This window comes from Zonotrichia albicollis, chromosome 2, assembly GCF_047830755.1.
Source record: "Zonotrichia albicollis isolate bZonAlb1 chromosome 2, bZonAlb1.hap1, whole genome shotgun sequence".
NCBI lineage: Eukaryota > Metazoa > Chordata > Aves > Passeriformes > Passerellidae > Zonotrichia > Zonotrichia albicollis.
This window is the reverse complement of record NC_133820.1, coordinates 70,233,366-70,254,006: the sequence shown is the minus strand read 5'-3', so window position 1 is coordinate 70,254,006 and position 20,641 is coordinate 70,233,366. Positions and strand designations below refer to the sequence as shown.

Sequence of the window (20,641 nt, the reverse complement as noted above, 5' to 3'; positions counted from 1 at the left end):
CTTGGAAATGTTTGAGAGATAGAATTAATAAAATTAATTGGTGCATTTAACTGCATAATGATAGTGAGCATGGTAATTCAATAACCATGTTAGCTGGATATTCTCCTATTAATAAGGAGATATTAATAAGCTGATAATATTAGTTATTGCCAGTCTGTTGGCACTGCAAGAAGTATATGCTCAGTTGCAGATCTTTCTGGAGGGTTCTTTTTCTGGACTGCTTACTGAAAGAAATCCAAGTCCAAATGAATCCTGAATTGCACAGCAGTAAGTTTTCTGATTGAGTTGCAGAGCTACCAATTAAAAAAAAACCAAACAACCAATTCAACCAAAGCCCCAAAGCTTTTGTAATTAGTGTTGGAAGCAAGAGAGAAATTGTCAGACAAAGCTTGCTGATAAGAATACACAAAAGAATGGGAAAATAACTACAGAATGGAGGAACTGAGTATAATTTTCCTGCTTTCTTCCTGTTAGAAATTCTATTTTTCTTAATATAGCTGAAAAATGTTACAATTGTTGCTATATATATGGTAATAAAAACTACACCCTTTAGAAGAACACTTTCTCACACTGCATCATTCCTGGTTACAAAGTAAATATGCAAATATAAATCAACCACAAGGCATAATTTAAATTGCAACAATGAACTGGTTCGGGCAGAAGACGTGCAGAACAGCTTTCCAGCAGAACCTGGGACGAGCAGGATGGAAAGAAGCTGCCATGATCTGGCAAGTGAAGCCAGCTGAGCGGAGCACCAACCTTTGTGCCACCCTGAGCACGGAGCATTCCTGAGTCAGGCACACAAGGAATGCCTGCAGGCGCTCAGTGCCTGCCAGCACCACACATGTGCAGGCAAAACATCAGCACCAGTCCTGCCAAGCCAGGGGTGCCCTGGACACACCTGGATCCATCCCCTCAAGGACAGGCAAAGGCAGACATTCCCAAAGACAGGAGCTCAATTCCAGGGCTACCTGGTTTGTTGAAATGCATCTGCAGTATGAACTTGTTTTCTCTGCCAGGAGACAAGGAGCTGCCTGTTACCTCATCAACTTCATTGAAAAGCAGAGCACATACTTCTACACTGCAGCACATGGGCCAGTCCCACCACAAGCTGACCCAAGAGTTCCTGGAAAAAATTTAACAAGTTTCTCTTAAAACATTCTGGCCCTTTTTCACTCCCTTTGTTTTTAAATATTTGCTCTAAAAAAATAAAGCATCTCAATACAAAGTTATTTCTAAGGTACTTAATTTAGGAAGTTCACACACTAAGTGGAAAAAAATAAATAGTATTCAGGAGGCAAGATTTTAGACTATGTTAGGGGAGCTCAGTTTCTTTCACCCAGAGAGGAACATCTCCCACCACCAAACAAAAAGCGCACTATGTGGTATTTATTCTGCTCCACCACCACAATTCTCTGTCTTTCCAGCTGCAACACTGTCAAGAGAAGGATCAGCCTAACAAAGCCCAGCTGCCAAGACAGGAGTGTGCACACAGAACTCCAAGCTGATGTTTTTCTGCCAGGGCTGCTGCAATAAAAATTCAACCCACTTCCACCAAGATACAAAAAGAATAGTATCACACCCTGAAAAACAGAGAAATAGGTTTTAATCAACATATCATCTAACAAACATATCAGTTTTATTCGATTACCAAACACAATAATTCTCTTTTAATTCTACTTGAGGTCTTCAGCCTCCTCCTTCTAAAGCCTGCAAATTTTCTAGATATTGGGTGACAGCCTCTATCTCTGCAAACTCCAGCAGTCTGTTGATTAGCTTATCCAGTGCTTCTTTCCCACTTAGAATTTCCTATGGAAAAAAAGCAGACAAAAGCATTACTGACTGTTCTTCAGCATTATTCTGAAACAACAACTATTCAGACCCCTGAAATGCACTTTGCCTGCAGTCCCTCCACTTGCTCATCCTTTCAGGTTGCTCCCATGTGAGAGCAGCAGTGGGGGACAGCAGCAGGACATCAGCTGCCTGCGTGTGCGAGGCACATGGATTCTGGCAGCAACAAAAGCAGCTGCTGCCTTGGTTTCATGCACCTACATGAGAATTCCCTGCAAGAACAATCAAGGACTGAAGAACCTCACTCAAACACTGCTGGCCATGTCACGAGTGAGGCTGTTTTGCAAGCAAAGCTCGACTAACTTTTGTCAGGTACTTTATGGCTCCAGTTTCACTCAAGGAAGACACAAACTCTAAGGAACTGACTAACAAAAGCCACTTTTAAGCAATCATGGAACTATTTCCTCTGCCATGGTATTCTGCACTCCATTAACTATGAACCATTCCATATTCAGTATGCTCTGCATTTTCTGGAGTTACCCAGGACACCTGTGGGTACAGTTTCAAATGTGTTGCTCCTTATGCAACAGCACTTACAGCAAACTGGATACCTAAACCAAAATATCAAGGGATCACCCTAAACGTTGTTTTTCATAAATTTAATTTTAAAAAATCCATTATCAGGGTTTTTTTCCCATTGTAAAAAAGCCCCAGTAAACAGAATCATAGAATGGCCTGGGTTGGAAGGTACAGTGAAGATCATCCAGTTCCAAGCCCCTGCTATGGGCAGGACACCTTTCACTAGACCAGGCTGGATCAAAACTCCATCCAACTCAGCCTTGAACATTTCCAGAGATGAGGCACCCACAGCTTCACTGGGCAACCTGCTCCAGTGTCTCTCCACCCTCACAGTAAAAATATTTTTCCTAACATCTAATCTAAATATACCCTATTTTAGTTTGAAGCCATTCCCCCTTGTCATGCTCCTGTAAAAATCTCCTTCTTTCTTGTAGGCTCCCTTTGAGTACTGGAAGGCTGCAATTAGGTCACCCCAAAGCTTTCTCTTTTCCAGGTAGAACAATCAGTAAGATTCAAGCCATATGTAGATATTTACTCGGACACAAGATCTCAGATAATATTAAAATGAAAACATTCCATTACAGTTTCTTTTAACTGTGGTTTGCGATGAAAACGTAGAAGTTTTTCTTGTTCTTTCCTTGAGCATTAGGAGGAGGAAAGAATGGCCTAACAAAACTAAAAAGTCCGTCCTGTCAGGATTTTTGTTTGGATGTACTATGCTGCAAGAATCTCACATGTCACTTGCCCAGTTTGGCCAAAGGACTCATGGATCTCATTGAGGACTACATGCTTGGTCACTTTACACTCACATCGTAGGAGAAAAACACACAGAGGTGTAGGCCAGTGAGCTACAGCCTGTGCCAGTCATCTCTAAGACTACAAGAAGGCGGGAAAGAAAGTTTAAGCTTTCTAAATCTAGTGTTCTGTTAGAGCACAACTGGCTACATTCTTCATATATATCTTAAGCTGTAGTCACTAAGTTAATTTTTTCTTTTTATGGTAAATGTGAGTACCTAAGTACTCTCGTAAGGAGCCCTTACCTTGATATTGCGTGCATCATATGAGATCCTGTGGTCAGTCACTCTGTCCTGAGTGAAGTTGTAAGTACGAATTCTCTCTGACTGGGCTCTTGTTCCCAACTGCAGCAAAGCAGGAAAAAACAAAATCTGTTGTGTTTTAAAAAAAACAAATACTTCTCTAGAACAGGATGCTCAAAATAAACAGTGATGGATCAGCCTGTTCCAACTACCAGCCTAGTGGTCACTGGCTTGGCATTACTGAACTGTACTGTCTGTGACTGTGTATCACAAACCAAGTTTCTATATCCTCCAGCACATTCCTGTTCCCCCTCTGTAGCTGAAAGAATCACATCGCTTTCAAAGGTCGTGTAAGGTACCAAAGTCCTTACCTCAAAAAATTTACAAGTGGGGTTTTCTCGGGGGAGAGGGTTGTAGCTTCCACACAAAATAATGGAAATAGGGTCCATTAATAATGGAAGCAGCACAGTCAATGTGTGGCTGTCAGAAATGAGCACCAAAAGAGATTAAGAGTAAAAAGTGAAGTTACCCTCTAGCGGTGAAGTGTGAGAATGCAAACAACAATTTTAACTTGAAGCAGAAACCCAAATGTAGCACTGTAGGGATTAAACACTTCACTAAACACTGTGGTCTGGTCTCCACTAAAATGGAGAATTAAATGTTAAAAAACTCTCAGAGAAATAAATAGGTGTCCGTTTCAGTGGGCGTTGGTGAAAATTTCATCTGCTCTCAACATGTGCATTTTAGAACATGGAATTTCTTGAATAAATTCCAAAGCATTAGGAAAGGTAATTCACTTTTGCCTGATCTTCCACACTAACAACATAAACATAAACATAAATATAAATCCTTTATGCAGCTTTGAAAGCTCTCAAACTGAAATTAATAACAAAGATAAATTGCAGTGAATTTACAATGATGGGGTTAATAATCTGCAGGGACAATACACTTAAATGCAACATGAAATAAGTGACTAAATAGCTGAGCTGGAAAATCTGGAGTACTAATTAATTCTCTACTTCTGAAGCAATTTTATTCCAATAGATTGCTGTTGAAGTTTGAACCACAACTGGGAAAACACTCAAAGAATGGGAAAGGAATGACAGGACATTTTGAGCAAAAAGCACACTTGGCAGCCTAACTTGAGGTAACTCTTCCAGAAGCTATTTCTTCCTCAAAAGGTGACCTAAACTGTATCAAATAAGCTGCTACTTCATTGCACTGTGGCAGGATTGTTAATTTTTTACTTGTTTCTCTCAAACCTCTGTATGGCCTTAAGATATTCTTAAAAACTTCTGAGAACTCCTGATCCTAGTTTCCATTGAACGTAACTTTTCACTGATGCTTGAATTTGTGTAACTCTGGCCTTAATGGGGGCATTCAGTACACGATGTTGAATCTTCTCTTTTGAAAAATTTCAGCCATTCTTTTGACCCTTCTTTCCAGACACAGTTGATGTCTCTTTTCATTGCCTGAGAAGTCTACAATACCACTGAACTGGGGTAAGTAAAGGCAGAGTTACCATTTTGAAGTACAAGATTCTCCTCCCATGTGAGCACCGCTAGTTTAGACACACACTCCCACTTGCTCTGTCCCTTCAACCCAAAGAGATCAGAAACAAATCTCCAACACAACACAACACCCCCTCCAGGTCTCAGGCACCACTTGCCTCACCTGCAGCTTCCTGGCACTCTGCTCCTGACTGAGCTGCTTCTCAAGGACCTGCTGGTAGAGCTTGGCTCTCAGTGTCCGCAGCGCGATTTCCTTGTTCAGCTGCTGCGAGCGCTCCTGCTGGCACTCCACTGCCAGCCCTGCACACAGCCATCCAAGAGCCCATTAGAACAGAGAACAAACAAGCTGAATTAATTCTAACACATTAGGCAAATGAAACCTACTGGAATGCTGCTGCTTTGTAGGGCCTTTCAGCTGCAGGATAAAAAGTCATTTTAACACACTGGCCAGCACCATTAGTGCATTTTTAAACTTGTCACAGCTGCACTGGGGGGTTTTTGTTCTGTGCTACGGAAAAGTCAGGGATATTTTAAAATTTCATGAAGCAAACAAGTTTCTGACATTGCCTCTAGAAACTGAATTCACTCCAATTAGCTGCCATATGTTAAAAATGCAATTTGAACAGTCTACAAGAGGGTGTTCAAAAGTGCGTAACACAAGTTTTTAAAATCTTAGTCCAGATAAGCTCTTGGAGACTGGAAAATTCATTATTCCAGGAGAAAGGGGTGCCTAATTAACACTGGTGAGTCTTGAACTAAATTATGAAAAATGATACAAAACAAGACCTTTAGGTCTTTAAAAGAAATCTCATTTGATTTCTGAATGAAAAAGGCCTATAGGGAACAGTTGTTTTCAGGACAATTTCCTGCACCTAAAGTGATTCTGCATCTTACAGAGAGAAGCTCACTGAGTTTCAATAAAATAAATCCCAAAAAAGACAGAATGGTCCAATCTACACTGTACCTTCCCATCAATACACATTTTCCTTTCTATCCAACATATGATAGCATTATCTAGTACTGAATGAAGATCTTCAAGCCTTCTTTTTAATCAGTCATGTAACTACACAGACTCCAGCTAGGCTAAGCACGCCTTTGCTTGCCAGCAGCGATTACTGCTGAAGGTAAAGAGCACACAGTGCAAATTATTTACATCTTCTACCCCATCCCTGTCACCCTCCATTTGTTCTTTCATCCTTCAAAGACAGTTTACTCATGAAACACTCCCTCCAAAGACAGAACTGGCATAATCCCTGTGCCCCTGGTACACGGCCCCTTTCTCACACTGCCTGGCTACAAGAGGGACAGAACCAGAAGGGGATACTTCTCTTTTTGTTGGCATAAGGCCCAGCCCTGCAAGAGACAACCTGCAGGAACACAAGCTTCCTTTTCAAGATACAGATTCAGTGTGATTAGAAGTGCAAAGTACAGCCAGAGTTACCTGTAGGAAGGTGCACAATCCTCACAGCACTGTCAGTTTTGTTAACGTGTTGCCCTCCTGCTCCTTTGGCTCTGAACGTATCTATGCGCAGATCTTTGGGATCCACTTTAACATCAACCTAGAAGCAAAGAAAATTACTACTTCCTGGTCATTCCAAAAGTATTTGGATGTCAGTGACACTCAGCATTAATAAGAAATCACTTCTCAAAAAATTGCTCCTTTACAACTGTTCCTAAGTAACAGTCATTATAATTTAAAAAAATACAGTGTTAAATATCTCTGAAAAGCAAATGATGCCTCACGGATTTCTCTTAGTTTTTCAAACTCTTACTCTAGGTCCTTCACAAAACAAAGTATGTGTGTGTGTCAAACAAAACACAATCACTGTTTTGCAAAACCACTAGCTTTGGCAGAGAGGCTAAAAAATAAGCAAATATTTAAAAACCACTTCTAAACAGCAGTGCAAGGATCTTGTTCATGAATCATGCCTGAATGATTCTTGCAAGAGTACTTAGTCATCTGAGAATAGGCATATCCAGATCTATGCAAGTAAGGATTGCCACACTGGAAACAGGAGTCCACAATGACCTGGACCACAGTTTGAGCTCAGTGGATGGGAAAGGAACATTCAGATCTGATCAGTGTTGCAAGGAAAATATTACAAAGAAGCAGGAGAAGGTGCAGGAAAAGCCTACAGGATCTGGTTTTGTTTAATTTTTGTGTAAATTCATGGTGTAAGTAAGAACTGTCCGTATCAGTGCAATCTCAGACAGACTAGCCAACACACTCATTCACATTCAAAGGAGACTGTCTTTGATTTACCAGAGAAGGACACCATAATTTAAATGAAACAAAAATCTCAAAAGGATGTACAGAATCACATTACTATGCAACACTGAGTATTTTCTTGGATATATTCTGTCTTAGTACGTGATGTAATTTAAAATTGGCTTACTCATAGCAGTGAGTCGTGTCAGTGTTGGGGCTGGAACACTTAATGAAATGATCACTCACTTACGTGCCATTTCAGGCAACATCAAATCTCTGCCAAGTTGCTTCTGATGATCCATTTATACATGTAAGGTACAGAGCCAAGGACTATCACCTCCCAGAGTCAGAGCACTTGTGTTTCAATTGCTGAGACTTGCACGAAGCACTTGGTTATCAGTGAAATCCCCAAAACAGTAACATGCTTTTAAATAACACCTACTCCAATACCAAAATGGGTGAGCAGGGGTTCAGCACCACCTTAGCAAACCAATGAACAGTTTACCTCCTCTGGCTGAGGGAGGACAATGACTGACATTGTCCCAGTGTGAATACGCTGCATTCTTGATGACAAGCCCGTCTCAGGGATTCGCTGCACTCGGTGAGTCCCTCCTTCATATTTCAGATGCCTGTAGACATTCTCTCCTGAAATATGAGCAGCAGCATGATGCAAACCTCCTGGAGAGACAAACAGTGTGTGACAAATACAGCAGAGAAACACTGCTTCCAATTCCATTGTCTTGGAATCTCTGAAGAACTGCTGTACCTATCTCAGCTGGGGTATAGTTCACGATGTCAAAGGTCCAACGCTTGTAGTCAGCGTAGCTCTGGTACATGTCAAACATTTCTTTAGTGAACTGTTGGCAGATGTCCCCTAAAAATCAAAAAGCATTACCACATAAACAGCACATCTTAGATTTATCTGCAACTCTAACCCCAGTCATTAGGCAGGCTAAGGCTCATCTTTAGAAAGTATTCCTTTATGCCAGTAAAGTATAAAAAAAGCATTAAGTATAACCCATAAGAGGTTTAATGGAGTTGGATGGAGTTGGAAGTAATCTTCACTGTAGGGGCTTTGCTGACCTCCAGTTGTTCTGCCAGCTGTCACTTCTAATATGACAGGACTTGTATCATATTTTTCCTTTGGCACTAGAAGCTGGAAAAGCTGAAAAAAAAAAAAAAAAAAAGAACGCCATTATCTCTGTCATGACCCTGGATCTTTGCTTAATCAAATTTACAGCCAGACTTCACAACTGCCACAGCCTGAGCACACACTACCACTGACTTCCTTTGACAAGGAACTTAAGTAGGACTAAAAACTGTCCAATGACCATTGCAACTCAGTGCAGTCAGTGTGGAAAGGCAACATGCTAGTGCATCCACATGAAAGCTAGCGAAAAGTCCAGTCCTCCCAAGTCAGGTGCCAGGTCACCCACCCCAGCCCCAGCTACCTATGGAGACAAAGTTATTAGCTAACCCAGCCAATCTTTACATTAATCTTATTTCTCAGAAAGTAATTTCATATTATTTTAGTCTGAGTATAGAAATGAGCCCAAACACAGTGGTCTCCACTGAATTGTTTCAACTTCTTTGCTTTTATTTCCCTCACTCATGGGATATTGTCAGCTGAAGAGAAAATGAATGATTGCAAGTTGCAATCAGAAATCCCTCAAGAGTGCATGCTCCACTGCCACAAACAGTTACTAGGATGTTATGTCAAATCACAGTAGCACAGACTCACCACTTTTTTAATCCCCTTCAGCATTTGCAGACAGACAAGAGAAATTACTCAATCATCTCCTAAGACACAATTGTCACTAACAAGCTTATTAATGATTAATGTTGCCACTTTTTTTCAGGCAGAATACAAAAGCTGGACTTCTGTTTCATTAAACTCAAGTGTCAGAATCTATTAGTAAGACCACAGAGGAAAGGTTTTCTGACATCTCTATTTACAAAGCAGTGAAATGTTACCTCAAGCTCACCTTTCTGCACAACATGTTCATTTTTTTATCCAGGCTTTCCTTCTCTTCTAAGGCAAGCTCTAGAAGTTGTTTCTCATCTCTGCTGTCTAGCTCTAAATTCAAACAACAGGAATTGATGTTAGCCAATCTCACCAAGAGCAAATTATAACACAGCTGTCCAAAGACATGCACTGCAGCACAGAGAAGCTTGTAGAGTTTTGCCAGCATAAAATACTCAAATAAGAGCAGCCCAAGCTAGGATGCACATTGCTAACTCAATGATCATATTTTCCAGGTGTACTAGAAGGAGCAGCAGATATTTTACCTTTACCGTCCCACATTTTAGAGCTTACTAACAAACTACAACACATTCTCAAGTAAAGCTTACAGAAGCTCCAAGCCTCTTCTGCTATAGGTTCCAGCTCACAGTAATAAAAATTTTTGATCAGTTAGCAATAGATTATACACTAAATAGAAACTTGAAGACAGTTGGAGTCAAGTGAAAAACCTGACACTGCTAAAACAGGGAACCCCCTCTCCTTTTCATCTTTCTTTCCACTTTTCTACTCACTAGAAAGTGAAACAATTCAAGTCACTGAAATTAAAAAGCAAATCTGGTTGAATACGTGCACGTTTTTACCATGCCAAGTTGAACTAGATTTAAATTACAACTGGACAATTACCAACACAAATGAGGAGGGAATGGCTGAAGCCAGCTTTGAGCAATTGGGAGTAAGAATGAGGGAACAAAGCAATAAAGAGAAGGTGAAAACCTTCTGCCTTGTGGCCAACATGGAAACCATAGGTTTGTCTCAGATGCAGCATAAAACTGGACTCTCAATTGCTTCTAGCTGGTCCAAAAAGTATTGATCAGTTAGATAAACAGTATCAAATTAACTACTGTCAGCAGAGATGGTCTGGTTGTGACCAATGAGCTTCAGGTTCAAAGGATTGGTATCCCATTCCTACCTTCCCTCAAAACAGCATTCACTTAACCTACCTCGTGACTCACACCACCAGAGGGAAACTGGGAAATATTTTTCTGCTTCACTGAGTGTTGCAAATATAAAATCCTACATCAATTGTCAGGAATTCAGGTAGCAGAGAGAAGAGGGTCAGTTAGGGAGCTACGTGGAAAACAGTGAATAGCCAAATGAAGGGGACATCTGTGTTTTAACTTGGCCACAGGATAAATGGTACAGACATTTATCATTTATACAGACAGAACAATTTGGCTCTATTTAATTAATTTATGGGCCATCATTTTTTACCATTCTTTTCCCTTCTTTCAACTAGAACTCACTCCATCCCTGCACATCATAATTTATGGAGTTAGAAAAATTCATTCTATTCATTTGATTCAAAACCAGCCTAAGCTGAAATATGGATTTTCCAGAATTTTCTTAATACTTTTTAATAGTTTCAAGAGCATTTATTTTTCAGCATTAAATTTTTGTACCTTGTCTCCTTCACTCATTCTCCTCTTTTCTCCAGTGAAGAGAATTAGAGAGAGTTGAGGATTAAAATATTTTAAATAACCCATTTTTTTCCAAAAGCACAAACAACTATTTATTATTAAAACTCAAGTATACAAATGTTTTCCACCTCTTTCTAAATAAGTTACATTTACATCTTTATTTCAGTATGTCTCTTACTGTTTTGTCCACACCCCTTGTCTCTCTCTGAAACGCACCATGAACTTTTGTCTTCCTCCATTTACACTGCTGGGTACTGATTTCTCCCATCCTTTGATTTTCCCCTCCTTCTCTGCCTTAGTGTAAATCCCATTCTCTTCAGGTCAGTGTCTAAATCTCATGGCTTACTTAATACTTGCCACTGTAGCAGAATGGATGCCATCTTTTCCTTCCTACTGTGCGCACCTCCTCACACTTGTAACAATGCTAGGTTTTTTCCCAAATGTTGCACCATTACTTATTTTGTAAATTCTTTTATTTATTCCCTATCTACTTTCTTTTTGATACAATAACCAGTTACAATTTTTAATTCTTTTTTACCACTTCTACTGTAGCAAACTATGAAAACAGCAGCTTCTTAAACCATTTTTTTTTATTCCTTAAAGAACTCCCCAAATATTTTCAAAGAAATATTAGCTTTTGCCATTTAAATTGGAAGCTGACAACTCAGAGCCTAATGAAAGTTCATGTCATTTGCTCAATAAATATCACTGAACTGGTCAGGTGGAACCTCATTTTAAATAACACGGCAGAAGTCTGCATCTATCAAAGGTTTGAGCCTCGCTAATTTTTTTCCTTCAGTTCAACCAAAAAATAACCTCCAAATGAACACTTCCCAACTATTTCTGTTAGATGGATATCCCTGAGGTTCCAGACAATCCCTACTCTCCCAAAATTATCATATTAAGACCTCAAACTAAGATGAGGCGAGAAGAAAACCAGAAGGATGTGGCTGGATGCAGAAAGCCCTTGCAGCACACGAGCTCCTGGGAGCAGGGGGGACCAGGGAGTGTTCCAGGTCTGGCTGAACTTACTCACAAGCTTTCCTCAAAGGCTGGGCAATGAAATTTATCCCAAGCACAGCTGCTGTTCTGAAGCAAGCAAGTAGATGTGTTTTCCTTTACCTGTGCACATCGCTTCTAACTCCTGAACTTCTCTTTCAGCCTCTTTGATTTCTTGAAACGCAGCTGCAATGGGGGACAGATCGGCACATCTTCTCCTCAGGGTTCTTTGCTCAAAGTCATTTAATGAGTGTGCACTTAACTGATGACTAACCTGCTGGTATTCCCTGCTGAGAGACTCCAGATACTTCTGCACAGCCTCATTCTTCCACAAAGCTTGAGAATCCTGATGGTTTTTCCTGTGCCAACTGTTAAAAGACAGAGTGAATCTAGCTGTGTCCAATAAAGGCTTTGGCCTCCAAAATCCATGGCTGTGCAGTCCCACCATGCAGCCTATCTTCTTTGCAACAGGAGGGAGAAGACAGCTGTCAAGTTGGCTGGGACAGCAGCAATTGGCAAGCAGGCTCTTGAAACGGCAGACCTTTTGCAGAGGTTTCATTTTGTTTCTTATTTTTCCACCTCCTGAAATTAAAAGTACACAGTACATTGGCCAGTGTTGTTATCTGGAAAAAGAAAGCATTCTATTAAAAAAAAAACTACAACAAACAAACACAAGGATGGTATCAAGGCCATATCCTGGTTTGATTACATCGACACAAATGCAACTGTCATGGACAAAACTATTCCTGTTTCAGTCCCAGTTTAAACCAGTTTAAAGAAGCTCTTATCACTACCACTGTACCGACTGAGGGTTGGAAAAAGTCTTTTCTCCCCACTTCTCAAACAGTTTATCTATACTATGGAAAAGCTCCTGTGGATGAGGCCTTAAAGACAGTAGCTTCATTTTGCCATATGTCTCATCAGAAAAATCCAACCATTTCATGCCTTACTGATGAAAGAAAAATGCTGCTGAGAAGGCAAATCAATACTAGAGGTAAAGAATTCTATACAGAGAATGTAATAAATGTCCAGAATTATGTGTCAAATTACATCCACTACCATAAAAGGAGGACATATGTAGATGACCACACAACAGATCAGTCAACAGGACTTCAATGCACTTACAAAAAATCACTCACTCATATGAGAAGTGAGTGAACCTGAGGACAGGAGAAGACAGGTGAACTTCTTTATGTGCTTTATGTCCCCTGCATACTCCTTACTGTGATATATTTACACTTAAGCAACATAATATTTTCCATCCAAAAAGTAAGAAGCAGGTACTCTGAAATACAACTCCTGTATTTTTCTGAGACATTTGGCCTACAGTTTTATAGGACCCAGGCTCCCCTTAGCATTACTGCTGCTCTATGAAAGATCATTTCCTCCTCACTTTATATCATCAACATTGCAAACTATGTTATGAATTACTACTGTGCTCTAAAATTTTATATTGGACTGCTAGGCTCTGCCAGGAAAACTACATTGAGATCACACTTATTCTAGGGCTACTCACACAGAAAAGGTTTAACATACAAAGAAGCATTCCTAGTAACCCTGCCAGTGCCACTGTCCCATCTGCCCACTGACTTTTACAAAAACGTGGATTCTGAGAAAATAGGAGCATAAATCTTTTTGCAACAAGATCTCCTGGAAACACACGTTTCAGTTTCCTGACAAAATTATGTTTTACTCACCAGTGACAAGACCTTCTGTGCATCTTCACGCATTTTACTAACAAATCACTGTGACACTCTAACTACTCAACTCGCCCATTATTCTCACCTATTTACTGCCATCCATTGTCCACAATGAAGAAAGAGCAATATGCAGCAGAACCAGAAGTACTGCATCCTGTCTGAATGCTTGTTTTACTACCTACAGAAGGAGGCAAGGACCTTTATTCTATTCTGTACCCCCCCCAGATTCCCCAGCCAGCAGGTGCTATTGAATCCACAGCAGCAATCTCAAGACTGCTTTAACGTACAGAAAGCAAATTATAGCCTTCCTGGAATCCTGTAGTGACTAAAACCAGCTGCAGCAGAGGGATCCTGCTCCCTTCACCAGGAGCACAGCAAAAGGCACAAACCAGGCTCATCATCCACAATCCTGGATTTCAGCATGAGTAGACTCAGTTCCAAAAGACCTAATTCCATTAATGAATATGGACTTGCTCCAGATCAGCATGGCCCACTGTTGTTTGGCTAAGTGCTGACCATCGTCAACTCAATTTTAAAACATTAATGTTATATTTTATTTTAATTAATTCATTAAACATATTAATTATTAATTACAACCACCTAGCTAATTTTTACTGGTGTAGTTAAGAAGCAACGCACTCAAATAATAACACATTTGCTGTATTGCTTTGCCTGAGCTCTCAGAAATAATATTCTTGGGTTTAAAAGAAAAAAAAAGTAATGAAATAACACAGACCTTCAAGGAAGCCAGAAGTTTCAAAATCATTGTGCTATGTTAAATAAAAAAGATATCTCCTTCTCAGAGTGGGGGTGCCGCACCTTATTTGCATAAAAATAAACAGACATAATTTTTACAGAGCTATAAGCATTAGATGACCTATTAAATGATCTCCAAACCAGATTTTAATAACTTTTAAATATGATTAGAACGCCCTCGTGCACGCCACAAATCAAAAACCAATAAGCGAAAGTGACAACTGTAATTGTCCAATTAAAATAATAATTTTTTAAAAAATAATTTCAAGACAGGAAAGAGCTCTCAATCTTGCGAACTCTTTCAGAGATTATAAAATGCATTTCTAACAACCAAAGATGGGACCGGCGCCATGCAGCAGCACTCGAGCACACAGGCGCACGGCAGGAGGAGGCCCTGCAAGGCTCACCGACCGGCCCAGGAACAGCTCGGGCCCCGGCAGCGCCCCCACACCTCTGCCTCCACCACGGCCGCCCAGCAAAGCCCCGGCAGCCCGGCCCCGCTGCGGGGCTCACGGGGCAGCGACAGGCTGCAGGAGCCGGCAGGAGAGGCTGGAACGGGCAGGGAGAGGAGGCTGGAGCGGGCAGCGAGAGGCGGCAGGAGCGGGCAGGGAAAGGCAGGAGCGGGTAAGGGAAAGGAGGCAGGGGCAGGCAGGGAGAGGCGGCAGGAGCGGGCAGGAGAGGCAGGCTCACCGGCGGGGCGGGGGCCGTGCTGCCCGGTACCCGCGGCGGGGCTCCGGCTCTCACCGTCCGCAGGCCCGGCCACCGCCGGATCGCGGCGCGGCCCGCGGGCCCACGGCAGACGGGAAGTGCGGCGGGCGCGCTCCCGGTCCCAGCATGCCTGCGGGAAAACGCGCTTCCCGTCCCCCCACCGGCACCGGCACCGCGCCCGAGCCGCGCCGGCGGCAAAGGCAGCCTCCGCCTTGCCAGTCTGGTTAGTGAAAGATTAATTTCAGAGACATCTGAATGAAATAACATTAAGCTCCACTTTGTGTCAAAGCTCACTATTCCATTCTACTTAAAATGAATTACTATTCTACTAAAAGCAAGCAAAATATTAATAATAATTACCATTCTGATTATGACTATGCTAGTCAGCTGCAGCTTCCTCATAAAGTATGCATTAAAACATACTATGTATGCGGACATTTTAAAAGCTATTATTAAACCTCTACCTCCCTAATTAAAAATTTAAAAATACTTAAGCAATGGTTTTTTTAATACCTATAATCACCAAAATACCTTTCTTCTTAGCTACTGTCATTCTATGAAATTAAAAAAAAAAAAAAAAGGTAAAACTTTTGTTTTTGGCATATAAAACATGGGATTTGGTGTAGTAAATATTCCAGAAGACTGAAAACAGGACGAATCAATGGGTAGGATTTGGATCAAAGCTCAGTGCCTGAATGACAACTAACCCCTTGTTTAGGCCTGAGGACAGGTTCTGGCTCTGCTCTACCCGTGGGTACAGGAGGCAAGGCAGACAGATGGAAAGCCACTTCCAGAGACCAGGAGTTGGTCCACAGGAAGGGCTACAGGGAATGACATCTTGAAATCTTCCCCAGGCCTGAGCCCACACTGATGTGCCCTTAGAGATTCCATCAGCCAGACACCATTCCCATTATACCTCACTCTTCTTCCACTCTGACTTCTGGGACTCAGTGAAATGAAATAATAAAATTGTACTTGCATTGGTACTCTAAATATGTAATTTGATACTTAAAAGTATTGGGAAGGTCCTCTCTGGGAGGACAACCAGGAACCTAATAATCTGAAACTGCAAGTAGACCTCATGCTCCAAAATTGGTTTTAAAAGAAGAAGGTAGGCCAAGGAAAATCAAATCAGCTTCTACTCCAGTCAGTAATGGTTATTGCATTGAATCCTCTGATTTAACATGATCATGTTCAGTTTTTATTATGCCTTGTGGCTGAATGTTTTAAGTGTGAAAACAGAGACTGTAACAAAGTCCTGCTCCCTCCCTACCAGCCAGCAAAGCACGCAGGGGCAACACAGCCAAGACAAGGGCTGGACTCTGTGCAGCCAGCAGGGCTGCCAGGGACCACCCACCACAGGACCTGTCCATGCATCTCATACTCACAATATGTAAGATACACTCCTTCCCTAAGTTTACCGTGCACTTTTAGACTGCAGTATGAGAACTGAGTAAGAAGGATGTGAAATCTGCTTCTACCCCTCTCGCAGTTTGTTTCAATGCCTTAAAACCTGCATGGCTGGAGCAGCAGGTGCTGATGGAGCTGGTGAGGATAAGGGGTTATGGGGCATGGGCTATTTGGGGCAGGGTGCCACCACCTTCCTCAGCAGCCCACAGGCACATTGGGTGCAGAAGGGAAGAGTCACAGCAGGAAGACACCTGGGTTCTGGGGCTTTAGGATAGATATGGTGGTGTTGTACTTTAAAAGCTGGCACTATTAACCTGCCAATTTAGAAACTGGAGGCAGAAGGATGGCTCATCAGACAACAGGCTCCAGGCCTTGCATAACGCTTGGCTTGAAGGCAGGTCCATGATCACACGGGGCCCTTCCTCACCCAGGGGGCCCTAACTGGGTTTAGCAGTGTGCCAGCATCTCCCAGCAACTTCCACAGGAGCAAAGAGACGCACTCTGCAAAAATAGCAAACTTGTTACAATGTATGTAACACTTCAATATTGTTCCCCCCTTTTAGCCGAAACAGGTCAGACTTCTGACATCTTTCTGTTTGAAGGAATAAATGGTGACAGAATCATACGCATCTTGAATACAGTCCTGTTTAATAACAAAGCCTGTAGAGAGAGCTTTGTTTTGCCCAGCACTGTGGGATTAAATGACAAGAAGTTTTCTTGACTGCGCTCCCAAACCTCACTTTCAGTTGGAGCTCTGCCTTCCCACAAAGCTCATTTCTTTGTTTATTCTTTCCCAGCTAGCCTGCAAACATTTCTTTTATTGCCTCTCTGCTTTCCTTTTCTTGCTGCTTTTAACAGACTTTTAATATGGACACATCTAGATGCAAATCGAACCCCTGTCTCTTACTTGCAATTTGCCTACTTTCAGGCAGCATTCTTTTGTGTGGACTAGTGGATAGTGTTTGGACTATCAGGAAACAGAGACCTTTAGCTATGAAGAACAGCCTTATTGCTTCAGATCAAAGGTCCACCTAGCACAATATTTGTCAGATCATTCTCCGTGATGCATCAGTTTATCATTCAACCCAGCCAGAGGCATAAGATGCCTTTTTGCCAAGAGAGAAATTAGGGTTCATAGAATCGAGGCTTTAGCTAGTTGTCAGAAGTGCTGAAGACATGCCAAGGTACAAACAGGCTCTGAAAATGATGCTGCAGGGCAAAGCCAAGGCTGCCATCCCTCTCAGTAATACTCCCGCTTTGTAAAAATCGGATACCCAGTGCAGCACTACTACGGCATATAGCAGAAAGAACAGTGAATAGGGTACTGTGTGTGGAAAACACACATCCTATGATCAGCAACCCTGCTGACTGACATCATTAGAAGCATGCCAGAACAAAAAAGTGAGAAATAAACACAACAGAGATATTCCTTGTGACAGACCATACATCTAGACAGATTAACTACGGAAACAACCATTCACAAAAACTGTCCATAAGCTGATGGCTCAGCTATAAAGAACTATAGGAAAGCATATACTTTACGTTCTCATCTTTACTATTTTCATCTCAGGAAGCTGCCTAAACATACCATTTTATTTTTTTTTTAACTTATTAGTCCTCAAGTTATTAGGCTGACATGCAGGTTACTCTCTTCCAAGAAATTGCCTACGGTCTTGTTCCCTCTGTTAGCCAGAAAGGAAAGCAGCTATCATGTCATCAGCTCCAGCAAGGCTCGTGTCAAGTCAAGGACATGCTGCTTGGGATCTTCAGTCTCACAGCCATCTGCTTACCGAGTACCAAATAAAATATATTAAGTACACAGACTTTCTAATTGGCTCTTGTGAGTTACTGTTTTGCGCACTTGCTTTACTTGGGGATATCTATCGTGTTCATCATCTGTGACTGTAGGTGGGTAATCATATTAATACAGAACTAAGATACTTTGAAATAAATGCCAAAATATAATTAATATTTTTAAAGGTTAATTATGTAAACAAAGATTTTAATTGCAGTCGCCTAGTTTATTTTCCCTATAAGATGGCTTTTTAAATTAGTTATAACCTTGACAGTTTAACCGATTTTCCTTCTAAGTAATGCCCTAGGCCATGCAGTTTTAGCGTTCCCGGTTGTTGGTGGTTTTGGTTTGGTTTTGTTTTTAAGAACGATTTTTGGGAATAACAAGGAAAAAAAAAAGGACCTTAGACCTCCTTCGGTGAAGGAGCCAAGCGATGAAAAAATGCCGCTGTTCTGTGGACGCCTGATGGTGTCGGGAAGTTTTACATAACCAACTGCTGAAAATGCCTTAATGCGACGGGGGCCGTCCCCGCTCGCTCAAAGCCTGGCTGCCAAGTTTGCTGTTGTTTCCTTAAATACCAGCCAGGGCACTGCAAGCCCGCAGAGCCGCTCCGAGCCCCGCCGCTGACGGAGGCTGCGCTCCTTCCCAAGGCCGCCTCCCTCCCAGCCTTGAGGGGCAGCCTAGCTCTCCGAAGCGGCCGTTTGAGCGTCGGGAGCGGAGCGCTTCAGCCGCCACTCCGGGAATCGCGCAGGGAATCACGGAGGGAATCCTCGCTGCCTGCCCTGGGGCCGGGCGGGCGGAGGGGGTGTCCGCGAGGGGAAGCGGCGCTGCGCCTGCGCCGAGGGGACCCCGGCGGCCATTTTGCAGCGTCAGGCGGGCGGCGAGGCGCCCCGGCAGCTGCGCAGAGGGGCCCGGGGGAGCCGGCGGGGAGGGCGGGCGGCGCAGGGCTATGAGTTAAAGTGCCGCCGCCGCCGCCCCGCCGAGTTCGGGCTTTTCCTCCCCGGCGTTCCCCCCTCCTCCCGTACCTCGTACCGACAGCCGCCCCTCCCGGGCCGCCCCCACCCCCGCCAGCCGTGCCTGTCCCAGGGCCGCCCGCGCCATGCCGTCCGTGCCGCTGCCGCCCAAGGAGAGCAACCTCTTCAAGCGGATCCTGGTGAGCCACCAGCCCCGCTCCTCTCTCCTCCTCCCGCCGCCGCTTCTCCCTCCTCTTCCCTCTGGCTCGCCGGCCTCGCTCGGTGCCCTCCGGGTCACTTCGCCCGCCGCCGGAGTTGGCCCCGGCTGAGCGCACACGGATGCGGCGGCCGCGCTCGCCGGGGGGAGCCGGGCTGCCGTCGCCTCCTCGCCCCGGTTCGTCCCCGCTTCCTTCCTTCCTTTGTCTGGGGCCCGCCGTGCAGGCCGGGCGAGCCGCCCCTGCTCGTGCTGGCGGCAGGGAAGGGCTGGTGTGGCCCCCGGCCGGGGGAGGGCGGGAAGGAGGGAGGGAGCCAGGCGGGCTCCCCGGGCCGCCGAGCGCCTTCCTCCCGCCCGCCGCGGGGACTGCGGGGCCGGCCGGGGCCGCGCCGCCGCTCCCCTCCCTCCCTCGCTCCCTCCCCGCGCCGCGCAGCGCGGAAGGAGGAGACCTCGAGGCACGGTGCTAGTGCGGCAGGGTTTGCTGTTGCTTGGTTGATTCCCATCTGCGCTTCATTTCCAGCGAGAGCTTCGGCTTTGGTGTAGGGACCGGGTTGAAAGTAGTTCGCTCGCTCAGCAGTTTTGAGGGTTGTTGAAGACGTGTGGTGGAATGAGGTGTCCTGCTTCTGGGCGTCCTTTGGAGGACTTGTCTCAACTCCTTTGTGCTGGGCGAATTCCGCTCTTTGCGACTTAACGGTGCAAGGGACGTTTAGTGTTCGCGACATAACTTTGACGAAGGAGCTCGCTTTAGCTGTGAGTTTCTAACTCAATCACTGTACTTTATCATGATAACACTTTATGGAAAGAAAAAGCCCCACTCCTCCCTCCCGAGACAAGAAAACACCACACTCTCTTTTTCGCGAGCTTGTCAGTGTGATAGCAATGGAGTTCCAGCCTCAACAAAATTGAGGTATTTTGTTTCAGATAACCACTCTGCAGGCAGAGGACGTCTGTGCAGCACACTAAGTAATCCTGCTGGCAGGCGGAAATTTCTTTAGTTCTCTCTGAGTTGGTTAGGTAGTTCCAGTGCTTCAGAACCACCGTAGTGGTTCAGAGGTAGACATTTGGGCTTCAGGAAGCTGAGGTCAAACAGTGTCAGCAAGCTCCTGTACTCTGAATAGAGCTGGTTTTTTTCAGCTGGTTCTTCAGAGCTGTTTTCTTTTGGCCGCTTTGCGTAGTGTACAGGTTTTAAAAACTTACTGGTTCTTAATGGTGATTTGTTGCTTACTCCATGCTTATGGTATGCATCTTAGTAAGTCATTCTAGCACTCTTCTTTCTCTCGGCTAAAAATAAGTGACTAATATTAGAACAGTTAAGTGATTATTCTTACTAGCAGCAGACAAGTTCACAGTAGCAGCCACTTATAAAGTTTTTTTGATTGGATTATAGAATGGCTTTTTTAGAGATCATATTTTAGACTTTTTTAAAATATTAAACGATGGATAAAAGTGTTGGAAATTAGTGCTTAGGCAAGGAGGAGAGATACATAAACCTTAAGTGAAGTTCATGCAGAAATGTACTTATGTTCTAAAGCTTTCAG

The 20,641-nt window shown here is 43.4% G+C and overlaps 2 protein-coding genes across 8 annotated transcripts in view; one reads left to right on the top strand and one right to left on the bottom strand.

The window, feature by feature from the left end:
- Window positions 1-1,584: 1,584 nt before the first annotated feature.
- Window positions 1,585-19,144, bottom strand: MTRF1 (mitochondrial translation release factor 1). Of its 5 annotated transcripts, XM_074535486.1 has the most exons (11): window positions 14,714-14,863; window positions 14,004-14,086; window positions 11,691-12,149; window positions 9,113-9,204; window positions 8,211-8,292; window positions 7,894-8,001; window positions 7,633-7,805; window positions 6,360-6,477; window positions 5,082-5,218; window positions 3,411-3,509; window positions 1,585-1,809 (listed from the first exon to the last, which is right to left on the bottom strand). In XM_074535486.1, the coding sequence occupies exons 3-11, from the start codon at window positions 12,124-12,126 to the stop codon at window positions 1,690-1,692; spliced, it is 1,365 nt and encodes a 454-aa protein (XP_074391587.1). In that variant the 5' UTR covers window positions 12,127-12,149; window positions 14,004-14,086; window positions 14,714-14,863; the 3' UTR covers window positions 1,585-1,689. The 5 variants fall into 5 exon arrangements, with proteins under 5 accessions (XP_074391587.1, XP_074391588.1, XP_074391586.1 ...); XM_074535487.1 differs by lacking the exons at window positions 14,004-14,086; window positions 14,714-14,863 and adding an exon at window positions 19,014-19,144; XM_074535485.1 differs by lacking the exon at window positions 14,004-14,086 and having other exon boundaries at window positions 14,714-14,872.
- Window positions 18,526-20,641, top strand: part of NAA16 (N-alpha-acetyltransferase 16, NatA auxiliary subunit) — a 61,440-nt gene continuing 59,324 nt past the window's right edge. For 2 of the 3 annotated variants that reach the window (XR_012579048.1, XM_074535469.1), the window contains exon 1: window positions 18,526-19,089. Coding sequence is in view for 2 of the 3 variants with exons in the window: in XM_074535469.1 (XP_074391570.1) it covers window positions 19,036-19,089 (54 nt within the window). In the remaining variant the exon portion in view is untranslated. The remainder of the gene's footprint in view (window positions 19,090-20,641) is intronic. The other variant, XM_074535468.1, reaches the window with a different exon arrangement.

Excerpts from the sequence above, each read along its gene's own strand:
- MTRF1 (XM_074535484.1), bottom strand. The coding sequence starts at position 12,174 with ATGTACTGTGTACTTTTAATTTCAGGAGGTGGAAAAATAAGAAACAAA. Across the intron at positions 7,806-7,893 it reads CTATACCCCAGCTGAGATAG|GAGGTTTGCATCATGCTGCT; the intron begins GTACAGCAGTTC and ends TTGTCTCTCCAG. Across the intron at positions 6,478-7,632 it reads TCCTCCCTCAGCCAGAGGAG|GTTGATGTTAAAGTGGATCC; the intron begins GTAAACTGTTCA and ends CTTTGCTTCTAG.